The 23,961-nt window shown below is 33.5% G+C and overlaps 3 protein-coding genes across 5 annotated transcripts; all 3 read left to right on the top strand.

The window, feature by feature from the left end:
• The first annotated feature begins 2,846 nt into the window (after window positions 1-2,846).
• Window positions 2,847-6,844, top strand: LOC125815539 (ethylene-responsive transcription factor WRI1). The gene is made up of 7 exons (XM_049495032.1): window positions 2,847-3,061; window positions 3,231-3,313; window positions 3,508-3,516; window positions 3,664-3,752; window positions 4,013-4,137; window positions 4,547-4,623; window positions 6,084-6,844. Exons 1-7 carry the CDS (start codon window positions 2,847-2,849, stop codon window positions 6,815-6,817), a joined length of 1,332 nt encoding a protein of 443 aa, XP_049350989.1. The 3' UTR covers window positions 6,818-6,844.
• Window positions 6,845-9,525: 2,681 nt separating this feature from the next.
• Window positions 9,526-17,371, top strand: LOC125815538 (protein FAR1-RELATED SEQUENCE 3-like). 3 transcript variants are annotated; one of them, XM_049495030.1, is made up of 6 exons: window positions 9,526-9,629; window positions 10,944-13,299; window positions 13,459-13,542; window positions 13,708-13,857; window positions 15,159-15,273; window positions 16,710-17,371. In XM_049495030.1, the coding sequence occupies exons 2-5, from the start codon at window positions 11,056-11,058 to the stop codon at window positions 15,267-15,269; spliced, it is 2,589 nt and encodes an 862-aa protein (XP_049350987.1). In that variant the 5' UTR covers window positions 9,526-9,629; window positions 10,944-11,055; the 3' UTR covers window positions 15,270-15,273; window positions 16,710-17,371. The 3 variants fall into 3 exon arrangements, 2 of the variants coding, with proteins under 2 accessions (XP_049350987.1, XP_049350988.1); XM_049495031.1 differs by lacking the exon at window positions 9,526-9,629 and having other exon boundaries at window positions 10,871-13,299; window positions 15,159-15,269; window positions 16,710-16,816; XR_007442176.1 differs by lacking the exons at window positions 9,526-9,629; window positions 16,710-17,371 and having other exon boundaries at window positions 10,871-13,299; window positions 13,459-13,609; window positions 15,159-15,279.
• A 1,840-nt stretch (window positions 17,372-19,211) lies between these two features.
• Window positions 19,212-21,935, top strand: LOC125816573 (protein ENDOSPERM DEFECTIVE 1-like). The gene is made up of 2 exons (XM_049496186.1): window positions 19,212-19,409; window positions 20,113-21,935. The coding sequence occupies exon 2, from the start codon at window positions 20,142-20,144 to the stop codon at window positions 21,903-21,905; it is 1,764 nt and encodes a 587-aa protein (XP_049352143.1). The 5' UTR covers window positions 19,212-19,409; window positions 20,113-20,141; the 3' UTR covers window positions 21,906-21,935.
• Window positions 21,936-23,961: the final 2,026 nt, after the last annotated feature.

Raw genomic sequence — 23,961 nt, 5'->3', positions numbered from 1 at the left:
CTGATCTATGATGTTATTCCATGGTTAATACTTAATAACATTATATGTTTCTTTTTAGTTTTCGCCTTATAGGTGTTAGATAAAAGTCTTTAATAATGTTTGGAAAAAAACTTGTGTCGATTTAATATAAGAAAAATTGTGTTCAAATGCTTTAAAATACGACATTGAGAGGGAAAAATAAGGTTAATCCTAATTTTCTTACAAACCAACAAAAAATTATGATTATTTACTTGATAAAGTTCGTTGTCTCAAAATTGAGTTTTTGAATTTCAAATGGTTCCTAAATTAAAAAATAGGATTTATTTTCATATATATATATTATGAGTATACGTAGCCTTGGAAATTTGAAAGTATTAAGCATTTTGATGGAATAATCAAATAAACCACTAAAATTATCACTTTTCTTTTGGGTGACTAACATAAGAAATGATCCTGATAAAATAATTTCATCCAAGGTCTCAATTTTTCTTTCAATTTCAGTACTTGTTACACAAACGATAAAAAATAAATCAAATAAAAATCACAATAAAATAAATAAAGATGAAATTTTATAAGAAAGACTTCAATTACAATCGTTATTTCGCTCGAGCACATGACATTTCTATTATTCTTACATAATTCATTCGAGGATTCAATCAATTGGATAAAAAATGCTAATTATAATAAACTTAATAGATTATATGTGCTTAGAATAATATAATAGAGAAGAAAATGAGCATACTCTCAAATTTAAGGGATCATTTGAATTATAATATCCTAAAAGAGACCCCTTCTTTTTTTTAAAAAAAAAAAAAACAATACTGATTTATTTACAATTTTCCCTTTTTCATGGTTTCATGGCTTTTTCATAAATTTTCTTTTATTTACAATTATTTTTTATATAAAAAATAATAATTTGCATGGATACAGCTATGAAATTGAACACTTGGAAGAACTTTTCACATTGCCAAAATGAATCCAAACAAAATGCTCCTTCGTCGCCATTCCTACTTTTATTGTTTTTATTATTTACTCCTTACTGAAAAAATAAAATAAAATTATTTACTCCTGCATTTGAAATAAGTGTCGTTTCAGCTCTTTTTATGCGTATTAAGAAAAAGAAATAAATATAACATATTATTTACTAAAGTTATCTTTATTTATTAGTACTTAGTAGTGTTAAGAATTGAGTATTAATAATTAGAAGTTATTCCTTAACATAAGAGTATAGTTGAAAATAATTCCTTTCTCAATTATTTATTTACTATATTAAATATGGATATTCGCTTTTACTGATGCAATTTAAAAAAATTAAAAAATAATTTATCATTTAATTTTTAATTTACCTTTGTTATTAACTGTGGTTATTTTTTAAAATATTGAATTATTATATTAAAAAATGATATAGTAAATTGTCATTTTTATTTAGGTCACTTTTATATATTGGTCCTTTTGGACAAATAAAAATGGACGGAAGGAGCCGTCTTCACTAAGTTCACTTTTACTTATTTAGTATTTCAAAAATAGATTTTTCACTTGTCATTTTTGATAAATTTAGAAAATATAATTATATTTTTTTAAATTTTTATCTTCAATATTAATTATTTATTTTTCAAATTATTTCTCAAGACTTAAGATAATCATATTAATCATTGTTTTTAAGACATGCAAGGTCCAAAATGAACAAGTAAAAATAAATAAAGAAAATAACCACTTTGTTCAGTTTTACTTGTCCAATATTTTAAATATAGATTTATTTTTTTACTTTTATTTATCACTTTCAACCTATTAAGAAAAGACAATTATTTGTTCTCATATTTTATCCTTAACATTAATTACTAATTATTCAAATTATTTTTTAAAATTTATTCTTAAATATCAATTAAGAGAGATACTATAGTAAAACAACCATGACAATCAACGTGTGTCAAGTCTAAATATGACAAAAAAAATGTATGAACATAATATTAATTATAGTCTTAAATTTCTAAATGACAGTATTAATTTCAGAACAATTTGTATTTTTGACTAATATTACACTTATTTTGGCACGTAAAAAGCACTCAACAATTTGTTTTTTTGACTAAAACGACACTTATTTTGGCACGAAGAAAATACCACCCCACAGTGTGGTTTGCCTCGTAATTGATAACAAAAACCAACTCCATTTTTATTTAACTTTTCACCATTAAAACCACCATCTCCCTTCTGCCCCTTCACAGTTCACACCACGCGTCCCTCTCTTTCTCTATATGTAGAACAAGACATAATTCTTCACTGACAATCCCACAAGTTTAAACTCAAATGTAAAAAATAAAAAAAATAAAAATTATTTTATTTTATTTTATTTTTATTAAAAAAAGATTCCCATGGAGAAAGTTAGTGAAAAAAAAGGCCAATTGGCATAATAGCATCATGGCCTCTGAACCGAAAGTCTGAACTTACATTTGTCCAAGTGTTAAAAACAATTAACTCAAGTTTAATTAACCAAAGTTAATTAATTACCCCGTACCCCCTACTGACCCCTCTACCCTCAAGTTATAGTGGGTGGGTGGGTGTTGGTCATCTTATAAACTCCATTTTACCCCAAATGCAATTCTTGTATTTCTTCTCGGTCTCTGCTTAATTTGGTAAACCACTTTGGTTTACCAGAAAAGCAAATAACAAGAGTGAAAGAAAGAAAAGAAAACGAACCTTATTTTCTTCTTCTTCTTCTTCTTAATTCAGCACACCAACCTAATCTCTATTTCCGCCTCCATTTCTCCTAAAAATTCTAGAAATTGAAAACCCAGAACATCCACATTGCCATTTTTATCAATTGACAAATTTATTCTCGGGGTTCTTTTTTCCTGGGCAAAAATAAATAAATGAAGAAATCTCCATCTTTTTCTTGCTCCTCTTCTTCTTCATCATCTTCATGCATTGAACAAATCCATGAAGAAACAGAGAAGCTAAACCTGAAGCCGAAACCAAAGCCCAGGCTGAAACGTGCTAGCCGAGCTAAGAAAATTGTAAATGCTGATTCACCAAGTAATAATTCATCTACAGCTAGAAGAAGCTCCATTTACAGAGGCGTAACCAGGTTTTTTTATTTTTTTATTTTTTTTTGCTTAAACCCAATTAAATTATATTCACAGAGTAACACTGACACATTCAAGATGTTCTAAGAGAAACCCAGAAATCAAAATTGGATTTTTTGATTGCATGCATGAAGAAATGTGTGATTAAAAAAATTAATTTTTTTTTTGCAGGCATAGATGGACAGGAAGGTATGAAGCTCACTTATGGGACAAGAGTACTTGGAATAGCATTCAGAACAAGAAAGGAAGACAAAGTGAATAATACTCTCATCTCTTTTTACTTTTTATTTAATAAGTGGATTCAAAAAAATTAAATTTACAAATCAAGATCTACAGTAATATTATTATACTACTCGTAATTAATGTTAATTTAATCAATTTTTTACTGACTCTGTTCTTTGTTGGTGATGATCCCCTCTCTCTCTCTGACTGCCTCTTTGCTGCTTAGTTTATTTGGGTAAGCTCTAAATCTCTACCAAATGTCCTAGTAGTATTTTTGCACGATGTACAACACCTTTTATGCACAAAAAAATATTTTACTATTTGATTGACTAAATTAATTGCTAATTATTAAAATTATCATTTAAAATTTTCGAATATGCAGGAGCTTATGATAGTGAAGAAGCTGCTGCTAGAACTTATGATCTTGCTGCCCTTAAGTATTGGGGACCAACAACTATACTTAATTTTCCGGTACTTAAATTCTTACTCTGTCCATCTCAATTTATGTGATGCACTTTAACTTGTCATAGAATTAGTCAGAATATTTGTGTGATTATAAATCATTTTATTAACCAAAAAAATAAGTACTTTTATGTCAAACCAAAAAAAGGAAGCGGTGTTTCTTTTTAGGGATTTTGTCTGTGTTGGAGGAAAAAAGGGAGAAAAATGACAAAAAAATAACTGTAAAAGAGTACAAGACATGAAACGTGACGTACAACGAAACAATGCAGGTGGAAAGATATAGCCAAGAGTTTGAAGAAATGCAGAGGCTAACAAAGGAAGAGTACTTAGCTTCATTAAGGAGAATGAGCAGTGGATTTTCAAGAGGTGTTTCCAAATATCGTGGCGTAGCAAGGTATTTTATTTAATTAATTTTATAAAAATTAGTATATACTAAATTTAATTAGTATCAATAAATAAATGTATTAAAGCGCATTTAATTAGACAAAAAAAGACAAAAGACATGCAAATTTAATTTAAAAAATTATTATTTTTATATTTGCAAGGCAGGTACATTATTGGAAGTCAAACAAATTTTGTGGATTTTCATGACTGTATGGGACCCACTGGGACATAGTTTTAGTGGGTCCCATTTGGATTCACTGTCTATTTGTGGGATGAGTAGAGTTAATGTGTAATACTTATTTAGGAAAATAAAATGTGATTATATTCAACAAAAAAAAAAAAGTTAATCACGAAAATATTAGTAGTTCAGTTTGTTGATTATCTGAATTCATCAACTCGTTATATTTTGATATTGACAGGCACCACCATAATGGTCGATGGGAGGCGCGAATTGGACGGGTCTATGGAAATAAGTATCTCTATTTGGGAACTTACAGTATGCCTCTTAACTTTATATTCTCATTAATTGAGTTTTATTTAGATTTTCGAGTACTGGTTTGTTGATTTTAGTCGTTCTAGGAATTCATAAATTTAAAATTCTAAATTCGTATTGGTACGAATTTTTTTTCAATGTAGGAGATTCGGTACTTGGGAAAAGATTTAACACTTTTACGTGTCTAATATAAATGTATAATAGATATAAATAGGATTAAAGCTGACATGGCACATGATCATTGGTGTTTTATATATTATTTACTGAAGATCAAAGTTGAAAGGCTCATGTGGTCCAAAAATTAAAATATTTGATGCAGATCTTTGTGGACCGTACATAAAGTTAGACTTTCTGTTCCCAACTTTATAAAAATTGAAAATATTCCCCTATAGTTATTTTTAGTGGGTTTAGTCCTAACCCATTTTTTGTTATGTGCTAAATTTATGTTTGAAATTATAATCACTTCCTATGTTAAGTAAATATAATATGGCCTTAAATCATACGGGGGCACCTTTTAAGTTTAATTAGAGAACTGAATTGAGCTAATTTTGAATGATATGTAGATGCTATGTACTTTGGTTAAGTGTGAGGTATTAATTAGTAAGAGATTTGAATAGTGATTAAGATAAGTAATTATCTTAATTTTCTTTGATGTGACTGTATTAGATCTTGGCTCGTGACATTGTCAGAGCCTTGATTCATGCTTAATGGGGTGAATAATTTATGTTTAATCTCAGTAGACAATCATGCCTTTGGATTGATGCATAGTGTCTTGTCATCCTCATCTCCAACTATTACACTCACTAGACAACCCTTTGTTTTTTAGTATAATCATTTTGTATTCAGAACTCACTAGTCTGACTAGTGCCCACACTAGGATTTTCTTCATTTTCAATGCTCTAACGCAAGACCTTATTCATATCACCACAATCCTTCGAGAAACATGTAATGTACATTGATGGGTTGAACAAGTAGTAATATAGTAATTCAAAAAGAGTTTTAAGTTTGTCACTACTGGTACTTGGGTTGTATTCAGAATGTAAGTAGTAATATAGTCCCAACTTACTTGCGATTGAGGCATAATTTGTTGCTTTATATGAACGAGTAAGTGCAATCTAGAGCATTTATATTGTCGCGTTCACTTTGGTTAATAACGATTTGTTTCCTTATTAGTTGTTACTGATATATTAGACTATGAAGCTAGTTCAATTGGTGCATTTTGTGATCTTGTAAAGTAGTTCAAAACTATGTTGCTCGGACTCTTCAATGATGTATCCGTGTCGTCAGATCCTTCAAGAATGCACTACTCTTGGAGGATCTGACATGCACCTCTCGGTATGTTTGAAGGGTCCGAGAAACATAGGTTCAAACTAGGTCTTGTATAGTTGAGTGCAGTAACATTATCTGAATTGAACAAACAAATTTCTCGAAATCCTTGTATTTTACTTCTCTCTTTACTGAAGGCACTCAAGAGGAAGCAGCTGCAGCATATGATATGGCAGCAATTGAGTACAGAGGGCCTAATGCAGTCACCAACTTCGACATCAGCAGATATGCAGACCATTTGAAGAAACTCCGCGAACCAGATCTGTTAACAAAGGAGGAAAACACAGAGTCCTCTGCTGAAGTTCAATCAAATGAGGTGATAGAACAGTATCAACCGGTTCAACAAGAAGAAAACCAATTGGATTATCAGCTAGCGGAATTAGCTGCAGAACCAACAGTAGTACCAAAGTTGGAGTTTACGCCTGCACTTGATTCTGATGAAGTGACTCAACCAAAAGTTCTGAAGTTGGAGTTTGCTCCTTCATTGGAGTCTGCTGCTGATATAATGAAGGAGAAGGATCACGAGGCGGAAGAGGACTACCCGTGGATGAACATGTACTTGGACAACACATTTGATTCGCTCCCAGTTTCCGACTTCTCTCTTGAAAAACCAGCAGACTTGATGGATCTTTTCAATGACAACAGCTTTGACAACAACATTGACTTCAATTTCTATGAGCAATCAAGTGAGAATGAGTTCAACCTGAATGTATTCTCCGACAGCATGATCATCGATGGGATTGAAGCTGATAATGAGGAAGTAAGGAACAATCTGTCCATTTCACCTACCTCATCATCATCCATGTCAAGAACAACATCCATTTCCAACGACATGAAAGACGATGGAGGTTTGGCATCTTCGACGATGTAAGATGTTTGGAGTAAGAACTCAGCTTGGTGTTAACTGTTAAGTATATTATAAGTTTGATAGGAAACCTTCCTCCTAGTTTTAGTTGCTTTTTAATCTTTCCTAGATAATATAGAGACACAAGCAGAAGGCCTTGTGACTCCTTTTTTCAATTAGTTTCACCAAATATGAACTCCTGCAGTTTAGCTGAAATGTTGCTTAGCAAACTTTTTTGGTTTCAGTTGCATTTGCCTGTTGTGATATCCCCAGCTACACTTGCTTTTCTGCTATATTGCTCGGCTTTTTCAAAAATGTTGCCGTATTCGTATTTAATTCTCCAAAAATATAGTACTATTTTTGAAGGATTCGATACACAGCCAACGACATATTTGAAGAGTTCGAGTAACATAACCTTTTTGTGCATTGCTAATGTTCTTTGTTAGTCACCATATTGCATTATTGATACTCCATCCGTCCCAAAATAAGTGTCATTTTAATAACAAAAAAAAATTCTAAATTAAGTGTGACCGTAGAAATTCAAGATAAAATCAATAAGTGTCATCATATTGCATTAACTAAATTAGAAGTCTCATAAATTATTAAAAGAAGAAAAAAACTAAAAGGAGGCTGCACTTCAATATAATTATCGAGAGTAAGAGCTATAGTCTGTTTTTAATACTCAATAGCTTGATATAATCAAAAGCTTATGCAGTTTCAAAATCTCTCTATTGAATAACATATTTTTAATTTTTCCGATTAAAATAAGTAAAGCTCAATTCCTTCTAATAGAATTATATTTGAGATTTTCTCACCTCATACGTCTCAATTGCAATCACATTATTAGTAAATAATTCAATCAATGTGAAACATTCCTTTTTTTTGGTAGTTAAATGGTTTATAAGAAATAAAAAGTGAAGTTTAAGGGTTAAAATAGAAGGTACACTTTCTATTTTAATTTATTTGTCTTATTTTAATTTAACATGAAATTTAAGTAGATAAAAAAATAATTTTGAATATTGTGGTTTTAAATTGAAGGTAGTGAAAAGGGCATACACCACTGAATTTTGTTATTTAGAGTTGATATATCCTCGTTATGAATTTGGCTCATATATACCCCCTGTTGTTGTACAAACGGCTCACGTATACTCTTTTCCTCTAACGGAAGTGTAAAAATTAATTTTAATTTAATTTTTAACTATTTAAAAAATATATATAATCCATATGGGGTATATATGATCTTCCTCACATGTATTTTTTTGACCTTTTTATTTGAAAGACTAATTTAAAGTTATTATTCTGATGGTCAAGTCTTTTTATGTTTCACTAATTTTCTTGCAAAATTTATTATAGACGCCTTTTTTTTTACAAATACAAAAACTAAATTATAATATAGCCGCAAAAAAAATAGTTTTAAATTATGATATAGCCGCAAAAAAAAATAGTTTTATTTTTTTTCTTACATTAAAGAATGAAAGAAAAAAATAAAATAAGAATAAGAAACTCAAATATGATAATCAATGATGTCAAAAAATAATTTATGAATGAAAAAGATTAAAATATACTACCTTGAACTTTGCTAGAAGGATCATATAGAGCCCTACATACATTTAAAAAAAAAAGAGTCAAAAAATCAAATTTAAATCAATTTTTTTTCACTTTCGTTAGATGAAGGGTATATGTGAGCTCCTTTTGTAACTGTTGGGGTATATGAGCCATTTTTATAACGGTGACGGTATTTATAAGTCCCTTCATAACAAGTAATATATCAGCTCTAAATGATCAAGTTGAAGGGTATATCAAACCCTTTCCCGTTAAAGGTATGCCAAATGTAGGGATGTTAGAGTTTGAACTTTGAATAAAATTCGATTCAAATTGGATACCCAAGCCAAATCAATTAAATAAATCAATTTTATTTGGATTTGATTCTACATTTTTAAAAATTGATTTATTGGTTTGGTTTTGATTTTGTTCAAAAATCCAAAGAAATAATGAACCGAACCAACAAATTATATATATTTTACTATCATACATACATAATATATCATTAATTTTATAAATAATTTATATATGTTTTCATTAAAATTTATTTATAAAAGCAAAAACGCTCAAGACGAGAGCATTTATTTTATTGCTTACATGTATATGAGTGTTATGATAATTTTTTGTAGGACTAGAAATGTCACTATCCATTCTTATTAGGCTAAAACAGTGAAATTTGAAGCTTGATGCACAATAAATTCAATGATCTAAAGTTTATTAATGTCCGTCGTTTTAGCTATTTTTCACTTTGAATGAATTTTTGTCTTTTCTCCCTTTTTTGTGTTAATTATTTCTTTTATTTTTGTGTATTAATAACCACATCAATAAATGTATACTATTATAATTGATTTGATTTAGTTTTAATAATTAAAAATTGATTTTAATTTTAACCAATAACCGACTTGTGTACGCCCCCTAGTCAAATATATCAATATTTTCTTGAATTTATTGTCTTAAATATGTAGTGTGAAATAATAAAATTAAAAAAAATTGCTAAAAAAGAAAAGAAAAAGGAAGACAAACTAGAAGGAAAAAATAGAACAAACTATATATCAAAAGGGAAAGAGTAATTAAGGAGTGTCAAGATTAAGATCAAATCAAAAGAAAAATAATTAGAAAGTGGAAAGAGAGCAGAGAGGCCCCTTCCTCTCCCCTCCCCCAGGCCCCCAGCAACGCCGGCGCCGCCGGAGCTGTGTTAGAGAGAGGTAACAGTAGTATGAGTAACATTCTGGTCTAATGAAGAATCATGGAAGCTTTTGCTACATACTGTTTGTTCGAACTCAGAACTGAATTTCAGGTTTATATTCTTCCTAATTTGCATTCACTTTCTAAACTTTTACCCTAATTACATAGTTTGTATCTACTCTCAACCCAATTTGCTAACAATTTTTGTTCTTGAGCAACGGAACTCGGATGATCTCAGTGCTTGTGCTGACCTCGGGAAGAAATGACTAGTATTTTTTCTGTTTGTGGGATTTGAACCTGAGATTCATGATTCTCACCATGTTTATTTTTCTGAATGTTTCTGTTGAAACTTGAAGACATTGCTATGTTCAAAACTGTATGGTTTGGGCTCTAATTTTTAGGTTACTTCTGGACATTTACTCTTTGATTCTTCTTCTCCTTGAAAGTACATAACAAACTGTACACTGATATGGAGCAATTCTCTTTAACAATGAGCCACCTCCCACCAGCAACATGTAACTCTGTCAACCAAGGTTACGACGGATGGGAAGAAATCACCTAATAAATTTTGGTCTGCTCGGTCAAGTTAAGCACTAGGTGGTGGTCACGGCTTGATAAAAAATTGGGCGGCGACAATTTGAGTAATTCCTCTGACTTTCAAACAAAACATTCACAAACTTTCTTCCTACATTTTTCATAATATTATAAGTATATGGGTACCGGATCTCTCTTGTGAATACTAGATTTCCAATCACTATTCTAGAGAACATTTAAGCCAGGTGAAGGATGTCACTTTGTGTGGCACTTTGATTCTCTAGATTTGCTTCCAAGGCCATTTGAAGTCTTGATTATCACTAACACTTGTCTGCTTATATCCTTCCTTCACCCTATTCTAGAAAATACTTATGCTCTTCTTTTTCTTCATGGAATTAGAGTTTGGGTATTGACTCCTTCCTCTGAGCATTGAATTCCCTTATCCCAAATATGTTTTATTTTCCTCTTTTTCTTAATTATCAGAGTTCGATACTATATCCCTCCTTAAAATATTGAACTTTTTTTATACTATTCTGGGGAGTCTTCTTCTCTCTATGGTATTAGAATTTATGTACGAAGTCCCTCCTCCGAAGCCTAAATGCTTGAGTTTTGATTATTCTGGTAACCTTTTCAGCTGCTTTTCACCTGCCAATGAAGGCAACATGCTGGGAGATTTGTATCACCTTTCTGCTTTCTGGTGACTGGGAATATATAATGTTTTAAACAATATTATTTTTCTTGTATTTATCGTAAACATCATTTGATATGCATTTCCATTTAAAAATTTGAGTAAGGAGTATGGCTGATTGGCCGTGTGTATAAAACTGGAGTGTTGTCTTATTCTTTATATTTATTATTATAAAATATTGAGTCACTGGTTACCTTGTTCCAGTTCATATGATTTTAAGGCCTCCTATTGTTTGTTTCTTTTCATAAGAGATGGCAAGATGACGTTTTGACCAAGAAGAAAAAGATTGATTTGTCAATGTCAGTTCCCCAGCAAGATGAATATCGAAGTAATTGACATAGAAGGGCAGAAGAGGAAAAAAAGTGGGGAAAGAGCTGTTGAACCAAATCGGAATCCCAAACAGGGTTTGCCGGACAATTTTACTGAAAAAGACTCTATCATTGAGGTTGATGATGGGGAAGAGAAGCCTTATGTGGGGATGGAGTTTCAAACAGAAGAAGCAGCAAAGAATTTTTTTGACGCATATGCTAGGCGTGTGGGCTTTAGCATACATGTTGGTCAGTACAGCCGCGCTAAGCCTGATGGACCTATCATTAGTTGGGACTTCTCTTGTTCTAAAGAAGTTTGCAGAAGGAAGAATACAGAGAGTTGCAATGCTATGCTTCGCATAGAGAGGAAGAGTTCAGATGGTTGGGTTGTGACTAAATTCGTTGAGGATCACAATCATTCAATAGTGAATCCCAGCAAGGTGCATTACCTCCGACCTCGTAAACACTTTGCTGGTGCTTCCAAGACTGTTGGAGAGATACCGGGAGCTCAAACTGATATTCTGGTTCCACCGGTTGTGGTTCCGGTGGACGGGAGTCATGTATTTGTCAGTTCTAATGAAGGTGTTAAGGATGCTTCTCCTGTGGAGTCAAATTGTGTGACCAAAAACTTTAGCCCTGTCATACCAATAATGTTTATTCAGCCTTGCAGCCGAAAGAGAACTCTTGGAAGAGATGCCCATAATCTTCTTGACTATTTCAAAAAAATGCAAGCGGAAAATCCTGGTTTCTACTATGCTATTCAACTTGATGATGAAAACCGCATGACAAATGCTTTTTGGGCTGATGCAAGATCAAGGATAGCTTATAGTCACTTTGGCGATGCTGTTATTTTTGATACAATGTATAGACCAAATCAATTCCAGGTTCCTTTTGCTCCATTCACTGGAGTAAATCATCATGGGCAAATGGTTTTGTTTGGCTGTGGATTACTCTTAGATGAGTCTGAGTCTTCCTTTACTTGGCTTTTCCGGACCTGGCTATCTTCAATGAATAACCGCCCGCCAGTTTCTATTACAACCGACCAGGATAGAGCTATTAAGGCAGCAGTCAACCTAGTATTACCAGGTACTCGTCATTGCATCTGTAAGTGGCATATCTTACGAGAAGGGCAGGAAAGATTGGCTCACATATATATGACTCATCCTTCCTTTTATGGGGAGCTATATAGCTGCATCAACTATTCTGAGACAATTGAGGATTTCGAATCATCTTGGGCCTCTGTACTTGATAAATATGATCTGGGGAAAAATGAGTGGCTTCAAGCTGTATATAATGCTCGCGACCAGTGGGCTCCAGTATATTTTCGAGATACTTTCTTTGCTGCACTTCCCTCAAACCAGGGTGTAACCTCCTTTTTTGATGGATATGTTAATCAACAGACAACTCTACCAATGTTCTTTAAGCAGTATGAAAGAGCTGTAGAAAGTTCACTTGAAAGGGAAATGGCATCTGATTTTGATACAAATTGCACCGCACCAATGCTAAGGACCCCATCTCCAATGGAACAGCAAACAGCTAATCTCTTCACCAAAAAAGTTTTTGCAAAGTTTCAAGAGGAACTAGTTGAAACTTTTGCCCACACTGCCAATAAGATAGATGGTGATGAGACTCTAAGCAAATTTAGGGTTGCAAAATATGACCAGGATGACAAGGCTTACATTGTTATGTTGAACCTTGCCCAGATGAAAGCAAGTTGCAGCTGTCAGATGTTTGAGTATTCAGGCATCTTATGTAGGCACATTTTAACAGTTTTCACAGTGACTAATGTTCTCACAGTTCCATCTCTTTATATACTTAAGAGGTGGACAAGGAATGCAAAACTTGGACAAGGATCGGATGAAGAAGACATTGTTAAACAAGGAAATAATTCACTCACTTCACGTTTCAACCACCTATGTCTGGAAGCTTTAAGATATGCAGAAGAAGGGGCAGTTTCTGCAGAGACCTTTGATGCAGCGGTTAGTGCTCTGAGAGACGGCTTGAGGAAGATTTCTATTGTTGCAAAAAATGTTGGCAAACCTCTTAGCTCACAGGGAAGTGGAAGTACTCAGGATGGGGGCATAAAAAAAACTCCAGCTACTTCTGATACCGTACCATCTTTATGGCCTTGGCAAGATACAATGCCTCATCATTTTAATCTAAATGATGGTGGTTTAGCTGCTGGTGACTTAAATCAGCCCACTATGACACCTGTGGCTATAAATCATGATGGTGGTCTTGCTGATAATGTGGTATGAAAACAAAAACTTGCCTCTTCTGTAACTTGTATATAACTACGGTTTTTTCCATTTATGATTTGTATTTGAATATACAGTACAAGAAAATACATGAATTTACCATGCAGATGAATTAATATGTTTTTTCTCCTTTGCGTATTTTGTTTGATGTAGGTTGTTTATACTTGTTTTAAGTCTATGACATGGGTGATTGAAAACAAGAGTCCTGCAAGTAAAGTGTCTGTCATCAATTTGAAGGTGTGTATACCTGTTTTGAAAAAAGATTCTCCTCTTGAGTCACACTCTGGCTGTTTACAGATAAACAGTTGAGTTGATTTTTCTTCCTCCCTTGACAAATAAATTTGATGAGATAGTAATTTCCATTGTGAAATTTTATTTGGACATATTCGACCCGATTTTCAGTTGCAAGATTATGGCAAGAACCCAGCTGGGGAAACAGAAGTTCAGTTTAGACTTACAAGAGTCACTCTGGAGCCAATGCTGAAATCCATGGCTTACATAAGTCAACAGCTTTTCCTGCCGGCAAATAGAGTAGCTGTTATTAATTTAAAGGTATGCATCGTGAACTTCAAGAATTATTTCCTATTTCAGAATCTCATTAGATGAGTGAGGAGCAGTTGAATGGTTGCTTTCTGCTTCACATAATCTTAGATATATTACTTCAAGTTTGGCAGAGTTGGAGCAAAGCAAGTTCATTCAATATGCACATTCTGATTAGTTACACTGGAGGCATTCCGAAGACACTCTTAATATTAACATTAGTATATCAAATGAGCTTTAATATGTTTTTTTATTCCTGTAAATTTAATCACTTGAGCCAATTTGTGTAATTGTTAAATTTACTGCAATTGCTTCTGGAAGCTTTGCTGTTCTGAATTTTCTTCTCTAGTCGATGGATGATGCCATTTTTCTATCAAGGGAAAGAGTGTTTCTTTCTTTTGATGATTTGACGATTCTATCACCTGGCACCTGCCTATTTATTCAATATACCAGTGAATATACCAAAATTATCACGTGAAAGAAAAGGCCTCTGTCCCTTCTCTCTTCTTCCCTTTCATATTCTGGGTATAGTTTTTGTGGTGTATAATCATCTCTTTATATTCAGGTGGAAAACACGCCATGTATGTTTTTTGATGAAGTAAGTTGTTTCATTACCGGCATCAAGAAGATGCAAAGAGTACAAAAGTAGATATGCTAGCTCCATTACATGATAGCAGTTAAGACATGGGAGCCAGCCACAAATTCAAAAAATCTAGAGGAGACTTAAACATGACTATGTCTGGTCTAGAGTTAAAGAGCTAACAAAATCTAAGAAAGCAGTAGAACTATTCACATAAGACTGGTTGGACCAACAAAATAGACTGAACAAACATTTAGCTTTGAGTGAATGGTTAGGAGTTGAAATTCCATCAAAACACCGACATTCCTTTCTGTCCATAGGCACCAAAAAATACATGCTGGAATCATTCTCCAGGTGTTCCTGATGGCCCTATCAACTCTTCAGTGGCCCCAACTCACAACAACTTCTCTGATAGTTTGAGGCATCACCCAGTTCAAACTGAAAAGGGAAAGGAACACAAAAAAACACGCCATGCATGTTGATGAAACACTCTGCCTGGCTCTGCTATTTAATTCCCTGATTTGACTCTCTAAAGTGTCATTCATGACAGCTGAAATATAAAGAGATAATAGATCCGTATGAAGTATTAGATAGAAAAATTGATCATCTTGATTGTCGACCAGCCTTGAATCTCATTTCACCTTGTCAATTGAGAGGATAAATGTCAGTTGAATGCAATGATGTACTGTCCTTTAAGTTGCGAACTGATAGTTTTTGTCCTTTTCTGTCACAGCTTCAAGATACTAAGACACCTTCTGGAGAGACTGAAGTGAAATTTCAAGTTTCAAGGGATACACTAGGATCAATGTTGAGATCGATGGCTTACATTCGTGAACAACTTTGAGTAGGTGAATACTGCTTCTCTTGTTATTCTTTTCATAAGAAGTAGAAGCATCAAATGATTTATTTGAGATGTGAAAAGCAATTGAAATAAATTTTAAGTGTCACCTGAATAGTGTTATATATTTTGTGTTGATATATATCTTGCATACATCAACCTTTAATGATTCTATACCTCTTGTTTAAATTTGTAAGCTTGCTCCGTTTCTGATGTTTTTCTAAAGAGGTAGTCTCTGTAGCAGAGTTGGAAAAAGTACATAGGATCCATGTGAGTCGAACAAGAATAAGTAAATGCACATTGGATCTGAGTCACTCTGATGAATCAGCAGCATTCTTTTGAGAGATAAGGATGAGATTTTTACGAAGTTAATAATTATAATTATTTGATGGGAAGAACCTCACATACGAGCTGTATACAAGAAGAGCAGAGATTTTGTACAAAAACATGATTCTTTGCAAAGGGCATTGTATCATCAATACAGGAATACTATACGTGCTCCAAAAGTGTCAAGAAAATGAAAGAGTTCACACTACTTTATCCAAAAATGAAAGAGTTCATACTAATACAAATGCCTTTTCATTTCTTTCTCTATGGTTTAAAGAGGTGTCAAAGGAACTATTCCCTTTCTCTTCTCCATATTTTAGCATCCACTTAGCATATCTCTAATCCATTGGATCTGAACACATTTCACACTACACACTAATATGCAATTGGAGAGTGAAGCAACAATTAGTTGACTCTTAAAGCAATCTACCATGAATAACAAATGCATCACAAAGTAAAGACAAAAAAAGTAAAGTTGACTCTTAAAGCAATAATTAAACCTTTAAAAGTAACTAATTTCCAAGTCAAAGACAAATATGTCAATAGTTCCTATCAACAAATGCTTTGTGTGGTGCAAAAAATAAAAACATACGAGTGTCTCAGAGACAGTTTCTTTTAAATAAACATCCTGGCGAACTTCAATGTCCTAATGTTACAATTAGTTGTAGTTATAATTTGTTACATAATTTTAAATAAGGATTTTTTTTATATAAAGTAGAATCTGAATTGATTTTATAGTGTCAAGTATTAAGACTTCTTGCATGGTTCAAATAAGGAAAGATTTGATAACCAAAATTTAGTTGATTTCTAAGTCCTAAATATTAGGAAAATAATTAAATTACAATCACTAAATATTATGAGAATAATTAAAGACTATTTTATCTAGTGTGAAATTAATTTTTAAATGATAAAAAAGGACCTTTGTGCTTTTAATATAGTATAGATATAGATAGATGTCTACTATTCTTTTATCACCAAATCTCATCGTATCATCTTCGCTTTTATTTCTTTACTCCACATATTCAATTCTGTGGTGTATCTGTTATTCTATTAGTGACACTAACTTTGTGGTGGAACTTTTTATTTACCTGGTAGAGTTATCATCTTAATTTTCTGCAGAATCCTCTTTGTTCGACAAAGAGAAAGAAAGCGCAAAAGACTGAAGTTTGGCTTCTTGGGGTAAATAAATGTTCTTTCTTTAATCCTTTCCTTTTTCTTGGGCACGCAAAAGGACTTCAGGAACATCTATTACAGCATCATGATTTGGCTATCCTTTGATTGGATAAGGTCTACGGTAAGTCAGAGAAGAAAACCATCCAAAAGACCAAATTGGAGATATTGGAAGATTGATAGACTTCTTTTCCCTACATCTCTTTTGTTAGTTGCTCATCATTTTGATGTATTTCCTCTCCAGATTGCTGAATTGTTGGCTGCGCTGCTCATCATCATATAAGGTGTTGTCGTTGATGTATGACAATAATGAGTCTTTTGCCACATATTATGTAGGAACCTTGTAAATTGCTTCTGGAGTCCGAGAGAATACATATTCACAGCTGTAGTTATCTCTAGCAGGCAGCCAGCCAGCCACTCAGTTTGTTCTATTTTCGATTAGCACTTATTCTAACTATTCCATGTAGTTGACCCAACATACCATGTAATTGTATGCTGAAAAATTAGTTGTACATGTCTGTAAGGAGGACCCAGCAAAGAATGTTAATCATCTTAGGTTAGTAGTAGTTTGCTTCATTGATAGGTAACTTATCATTTTTTTTCTTAACCAAAAAAAAATCTGTCATTTTTTCTCTTCTTTAGGATGGTACAAGTGTGTAATCTATTATTCGTATTCCTGGGTAAGCTGCCTGTGTTAATACTTAATACTATTCCCACGAGAACGTTTGAGGGATATATCTCTTATCGTTATTTTCTTCTTTGTTCCCGTTTTATTTCCTTCTTTCCTTCGTTCTTTAATGTTTTGTCGGAGACGAAAGAGGCTGAAATACATGAAGCAGGTTGGGGTTGAATTTCAGTTGTTGGTGGAGGTTTAACTTATGATATGTAAGACTCGTCAGTTTCAACCTTGTTATCTGAGGGGAATCTCGATTTACCTACCTTAATGTTAATTTTAGCACCTGTTTGATTTGATCTTGTTCTGTATATAATCATCAAATGGTCATATGTATAATTGTTTGGTTTGGTATAAAAGCTGGGTGATTTACTTGATCCCCGAGGGTCTATCAGAACAGTCTCTCTACCTTCATAAGATAAGGGTAAGGTTGTGCACACACCACTCTTCTCAGACCTTACTTGTGGGATTACGTAAAGTTTAAGCTGGCTTTTGGCTGGATGAACAATGAAGTATCAGTGTCATGGGATGTGTAAAGTTTAAGCTGGCTTTTGGCTGGATGAACAATGAAGTATCAGTGTCATGGGATGTGGCAACTATTTGTAGTATATGTATTTAAGAATTATTTACATTTATATCTTTTATTGTTGTATGAACTATAAGATAAGACTCTAATATTTCAAAGTGGCATGGAAGATCTATTTGTTTATTTATTTATTTATTAAGTTCATAATATCCATACTCTTATACAATGAACCAAATTTATCATGACAAATACATTAATTACTAGCCCATTGCTCATTTCTTTCATTCAACTTAAAATGGTTAGTTATTTACAAAGTATCCCTTGGGTTTTCTCGTTCCCTTGTGGACTTTTAATTAATTCTTTACTAAATTTAATTATTACGATTAACTATTCAAGTTATTATCCAAGAAATGATAATAATTACGTATCTACTATTCAAGTTGCATGTTTGTCCTTAAAATGGATTGGTTTTCAATTTTTGTTCTTTAGAAATTGAAGTCATGTTCGGACATGATTTATAGGATATTATGATACAAAAATATAAACAAGTTGATGACTCTCGAGAGTTCTTATCGATGGAGTCGTTTGACACTTCAATGTCGACTCATCACATCTTATGGTTGAAGAAGGTCCCAAGGATTTGATTGTTCACCGATTTAAGAGGTACGTGAGTTAGGTTTAGAACGTCGTGAGACAGTTTAGTTCCTATCTACGGATGGTGTTAAAGAGAAAAATGCGAGGAGCCAACCCTAGTACGAGAGGATTGGATTAAGTTATCCTGTGGTGTACCAGTTGTTATGTCAATAGCAAAGCTGAACAACTAAGTTGGTATGGCAGAACTATTGTCTCATGGAAAATCCTTCTTCTGTAGAAGTTCTCGAACAAAGTTTTTGAACAAACTTCCATAGGTGGAGGAATCTATTGGCATAATGCACGCTGGAACATGGAAATTCAAGGTCTCATGAACTATTACTGAAAACCATGCTCTACGAAAAAATTGTTTGTTATAAGGTCTAAATTAAAGAACAAACAACATATGGACAAAAAGTGTAAGCGACTCCTTTTTCTAGGCCCAACACTTTTGGTTCTAAGACAGGCCCATCTCAGTCAAAGTTCCTTTTATTATATGGGCTGGCCCGCCCCCTGGACCCATGGGCTCAATATTTTACGCCTTATCGGTCGGATTTATCGGCAACGGCTACTTCTTTTTACTCTCTTCAACGGCTATTTGTATTGCAGCAGTTTTATGTTTCTCTGTTTCACTTTTCTCACATCATCTCTCTGTCGTTTTTTTTTTTAATTTGTCAAAATCCCTCATTGACCTCGCCGGAGAAGGACGGATAGTCAGTTACTCCAATTTCCATCTGAAATTTTTTCAGTTTTCCGGAATTTCTTCTTCGGCGACCAATTTCATCGTTGAAACTTCTTCTATACACTGCAAATCAGAACTGTAAGTTCTTTTTTTTTTCGTCTCCAGAATAGAATAGAAGTATCTGAACAGAGTTCTTATTTGTTGTTCTTGATTTCTATGTGCCGATCTGCATTTTCTTTTGCTACTGATTTGATTATGACTCCGCTGTTGTGTAATGGGCATGCTAATTACGTACTGGTAATCAGTAATTACAACATATCCTGTGTAATTCTACTAGTGGAGTCTGGGGAGGATCGGATGTACTCGACCTTACCCCTGCCGTTGTTTGGGGAGAAAGAAAAGGCAAGAAAACAGTAGAATTGTATACCTTCTGCAGTAGGGTTTCATTTTCTAATTATCTCAGATCTAGTTATTTGAAGTCAATCAATTTATGTTGCATTGCAAAGTTATCTATCTAAATTTGCCTTAAAGGCTAGTTTGTTGAAGCTTGACAACTGTAGTATCATTTTTCAACTTTTGGGCGTTCCTTAATCCATGTACCATTTATGTAGCAACTTGTCATTAGTCTGCGGTGATCATCTTGCATATCAACTGCTTCTTTTGGTTGCTGCTGTTTAGTACATTTTGGTGCTTTGGTCGTTAATATCTTAATATCTCAATAAGATGTATTTCGTATTTTCACTTTTCTTAATTTTTGTGAGCAAGCAGCATCATATGTATGATCTGTTGATATATTTGTTCATGTTATAGTATATATTGATGATTACAATTTTTTCAATAGGATCAAGTTGCTTCAGCTAAACAGCAGTAATGTCCACTGTTCAAAGAAGGCAGCAAACTGTAGATGTTCCGAAGGAAAATGGAGGTGCTAGAGTACAGCAACAACAACTCCCAGATGTTATGCAGTCAAGGGGTGGTAAGATGTCCTCCAGGCCTGACACCCCTTCAGTGACAGGTACTGCTAGGATTATCCCATCTAGATATAGGCAAACTCCTCAGTCTGTACTCCGTTCTAGTTCAACGAGTAATCCTGGATATGCATCGGTTAGTGCTGCTGCTAAACTGTTGCAGGAGGTTACGGGTACTCCTATAAAAAATCCTTGTGCAGTGTCCTGTGGTGATGGAGCAATTGTCCATAAAAAGTTCTCGAAAGTTTCAACAAGCAATGCTGCAGATGGCTGTGCTGTTGCTACTGAGAGCACTTCATGCCCGAATTCTCCAGTCTGCACTCAGAGAAAGCAGCAGCACATTAAAGTTCCCAAGGACAATGGAGGCACCAGAGCACTTCAACAACAACTTGCAGATGCTTTGCAGTCAAAAAGTAGTAAGATCCCCTCAAGACTTGACACACCTACCGTGACTGGTGCTTCTAGGGTTGTTCCATCTAGATATAAGTTCACTCCTCAGTCTTTGAACCGTCACTGTCCAACCAATACTCCTGGAGGAGCAATCAGTGCGGCTGATAAACTATTGCGGGAGATTACTGCTACACCTATAAATCCTTGTTCGGTGTCGCAGGATGATGGAGCATTAATCTCCAGAAAGCTTTCAAAAGTTTCAACTAGTCCTTATGTGGATTCTTGTGCCACTGGTACTGCTACTACTAAGGGAAGTTCATGCCCGAGTTCTCCACTTTGCACTCAAAACAATAAGACGCGGATGTTATCAGCAATGAGGTCTTCTATGTCCGAGATTGATAGATGTCTTACGGAGAGAAATAGAGACAGTTCAGTTGATGAATGCAGTTCATATAAATCTGCATCTTCTACTTGCGCTCGTTCACTGCATTTGCCAACAGCCAATAACGAAAACTCCTCCTCTTGGCTGTCTCTTAAACAAAATGACATGTTTGCTTCTAGATCATCTTTCAAAATGGGGAGCCTTTGCTTGCCTCCACATCCAACTTCCAATAAATTGGGAGCAGATGCTAGGAAAGGAAGGAAGGCATTCAGTGATCAGGGAGATGTGCATTCACTGAAGTTACTCTACAACCATCACCTTCAATGGCGATTTGCAAATGCCAAAGCAGAGGCCTCCATGCACTCCCAAAGACATGATAGCCAGAGCAAACTTTATTCCTTTGCACAACAGCTATCAGATCTACGCAAATCTGTAAGCCAGAAACGCGCCGAACTTGGGGTTTTGAGAAGGATCAAAACTTTATCTACTATTCTTGAATCACAATTACCATGTCTTGGTGAATGGGCTAACCTGGAAGAGGATTACTCAACTTCTCTGTCAGGTACAACTGATGCCTTGCGCAATTGCTCTCTGAGACTTCCTATTGGCACGGAAGTTCATGTTGATGTAAGAGAGTTAGGAGATGCTCTTAGTTCATCTACAAAGGTGATGGAAATGATCGGTTTGCAAATTCAGAACTTTATGCAAAAGGCAGAAGAAACAGAAAGTTTAATTTCTGAACTAGCTAGGGTGAGTGGTGGAGAGAAAGCTCTTGTCGAGGAATGTGGGGATTTATTAATGAAGACATATATCTCAGAGGTGACAGAATGGAGTTTAAGGGGACAGATGATTCAAATGCATCAGAATAACCGTTATCAAGTTCAGAAAGAATGATGATTCTTGTCACTGTTGTGGAAAACTATTCGCTCTTGTCAAGCTAATAAGGGGGAGGGCGTTCCATCGGAATCTTAAAGTATATCATTTGCAACTGCGGGAATATTTGAGATGATCTGCAATATCAATTTTTTCCATGAGTTTCGTTTGTATAACAAGTAAGAATCTTTGTCAACAACATTGTAAATTTGCTGCAACTCACGAGGTGTTTTTTTCTCATATATCCATTATTGTCTCCATACAAAATCTGTCTACGACGTTGGGTGGTAACTAAACATAGATTAGAAATGATAAGGGCAGAACTGTTGGAAATTTTTGAAAGAAAACTTGCTAACTAAAAGAACACAATACCTATTCTGAAGGGCAAACTTCCCACTTTCTCTTTGTTCTCCATTCCTAAAAGGGTTGGAAAAGAGAATTGACAAGGAGAGGAGTATGTATGGCTATGGAACAAATAAGAAGAACTAATTCATATGAAGTGGGGCATCTACAAGTGCATCAAGGAGTTGTGAAGTATATTCTAAGGGGTTGTTTGGTTAGTGGGATAATGCACACTTATTTTATCCTGCATTTGGTTTACGGGTACTAATTAATCTCCAAGACATCTTGTATTAGAATGGTGACATTAGCTATCCTATATAGAAAATAAGATAAGCTAATCTCATGAGATATTCTTGTCTATCCCATTCCCAGTCGTTTCTTGTGAATAGGCTATCTTTGATTGGTGCTTGAGCCAATAGTTAGTTAAAATGAAGGATAGTCCAATAGTATGAAAAATAATTAACTTCATGAATTTTTAAAATGTATGGCTGCTCATTAAAATAATACTTATATACCAAGTTAATTGGCTAGAGGTTGCAATTATTATTGGCGAACGATTAAATATATTAACTTTCTCTTAATTCATTTGCAATTCAGGTTGAGGACAATTATCAAGATAATAATGAGCAAGGGGAAATATGTTTGAGACAAGCTGCGTTCTACATTGGCGCATGAAAGCTAATATAGGAAATGGAAAAATTATAATATTTCAATTATCTAAATGAAAGTTATTGATAAATTTAAAGAATTATCGAATTAAAAAAGAGTTAATCTTTTTTTTTAAATAATCATTAAATTTAATCGAATTCTTTCACATGATCATTCTTCAATTTGAAACTTCTATTTTTTTCTTTTTGAATTCTTATATTGTCACACATATACATATTTTAAATATTATTTATGTTATTTTAAGAAAGAAATTGTTCTCATTAATACGGGAGGAGAGACACATACAAGATACTTACACTAAGCATAAAAGCCTTTAGAAATGTTATTGAACCTTTTGTTCTTCGGCTATACAATAGATGAAATTTGTCATTTATTATTTTTCTCAAGCAATCATCATCTAATTATTATCTTAATATTTTAAACTTAAAAGTTAATTAAAGTTATACCAATAAATCTTTACTTGTTTGCTATTCTGTGCAGTGGCGTAGCCAAAATTTTTACGAAGGGTGTCCAAGCATTGAGTAAGTAATTATTCCTTTTTTACAAATGAGTGCACCAAATTTTTTAAAATCAAAATGTATAATACTTAGCTCTAATGAGTTCATATTTAATTTAATATGAAGCGAATGAATGACGCAAAAAAAGAGAAAGAGGGAAGAAAGTTTATCCCAGAAAGAAACCACTGTTAGGCTTTAATATTATAATAGTATCTGGCGACAACGATAATAACAATGAGATACAAAAAAGGTAGAGCAAAATCAAACGAGATTTAAAAAAAATAAAAAAATAGTGGAACATTTTTGCCTTTTCATTTTGGTAGAGTTGTAATTTTTTTGTAAGTTTTACCTACAAAATTTAATGTAAAGTCAAAAAAGAAAGTCAAAAAGATACCCTGGGTAAGAATTTAATTTGCTATTGATACTTTTTTTAATTTTTTTTCTTTTTATGAGAAAATCAAATCTCTTGATCACTTACTAATTGCATAAAAGAAAATAATTATGATCTCTTATGTGTAAAAATAAAAATATCATATAAAAAGATCATAAAAATATGTAAAAATTGTTAA

Source organism: Solanum verrucosum, unplaced genomic scaffold (genome assembly GCF_900185275.1).
Source record: "Solanum verrucosum unplaced genomic scaffold, falcon-dt-bn FXZP01000261.1, whole genome shotgun sequence".
In the NCBI taxonomy this organism is placed as follows: domain Eukaryota; kingdom Viridiplantae; phylum Streptophyta; class Magnoliopsida; order Solanales; family Solanaceae; genus Solanum; species Solanum verrucosum.
The sequence above is the reverse complement of the archived record's forward strand: the minus strand, read 5'-3'. Positions and strand labels throughout refer to the sequence as shown.

Coding starts and splice junctions, on each gene's coding strand:
- LOC125815539 (XM_049495032.1), top strand. CDS start 2,847: ATGAAGAAATCTCCATCTTTTTCTTGCTCCTCTTCTTCTTCATCATCT. Junction 3,062..3,230: donor ATTTACAGAGGCGTAACCAG/GTTTTTTTATTT, acceptor TTTTTTTTGCAG/GCATAGATGGACAGGAAGGT. Junction 4,624..6,083: donor TCTCTATTTGGGAACTTACA/GTATGCCTCTTA, acceptor TCTTTACTGAAG/GCACTCAAGAGGAAGCAGCT.
- LOC125815538 (XM_049495030.1), top strand. CDS start 11,056: ATGAATATCGAAGTAATTGACATAGAAGGGCAGAAGAGGAAAAAAAGT. Junction 13,300..13,458: donor GTGGTCTTGCTGATAATGTG/GTATGAAAACAA, acceptor TGTTTGATGTAG/GTTGTTTATACTTGTTTTAA. Junction 13,858..15,158: donor TAGCTGTTATTAATTTAAAG/GTATGCATCGTG, acceptor TTTCTGTCACAG/CTTCAAGATACTAAGACACC.
- LOC125816573 (XM_049496186.1), top strand. CDS start 20,142: ATGTCCACTGTTCAAAGAAGGCAGCAAACTGTAGATGTTCCGAAGGAA.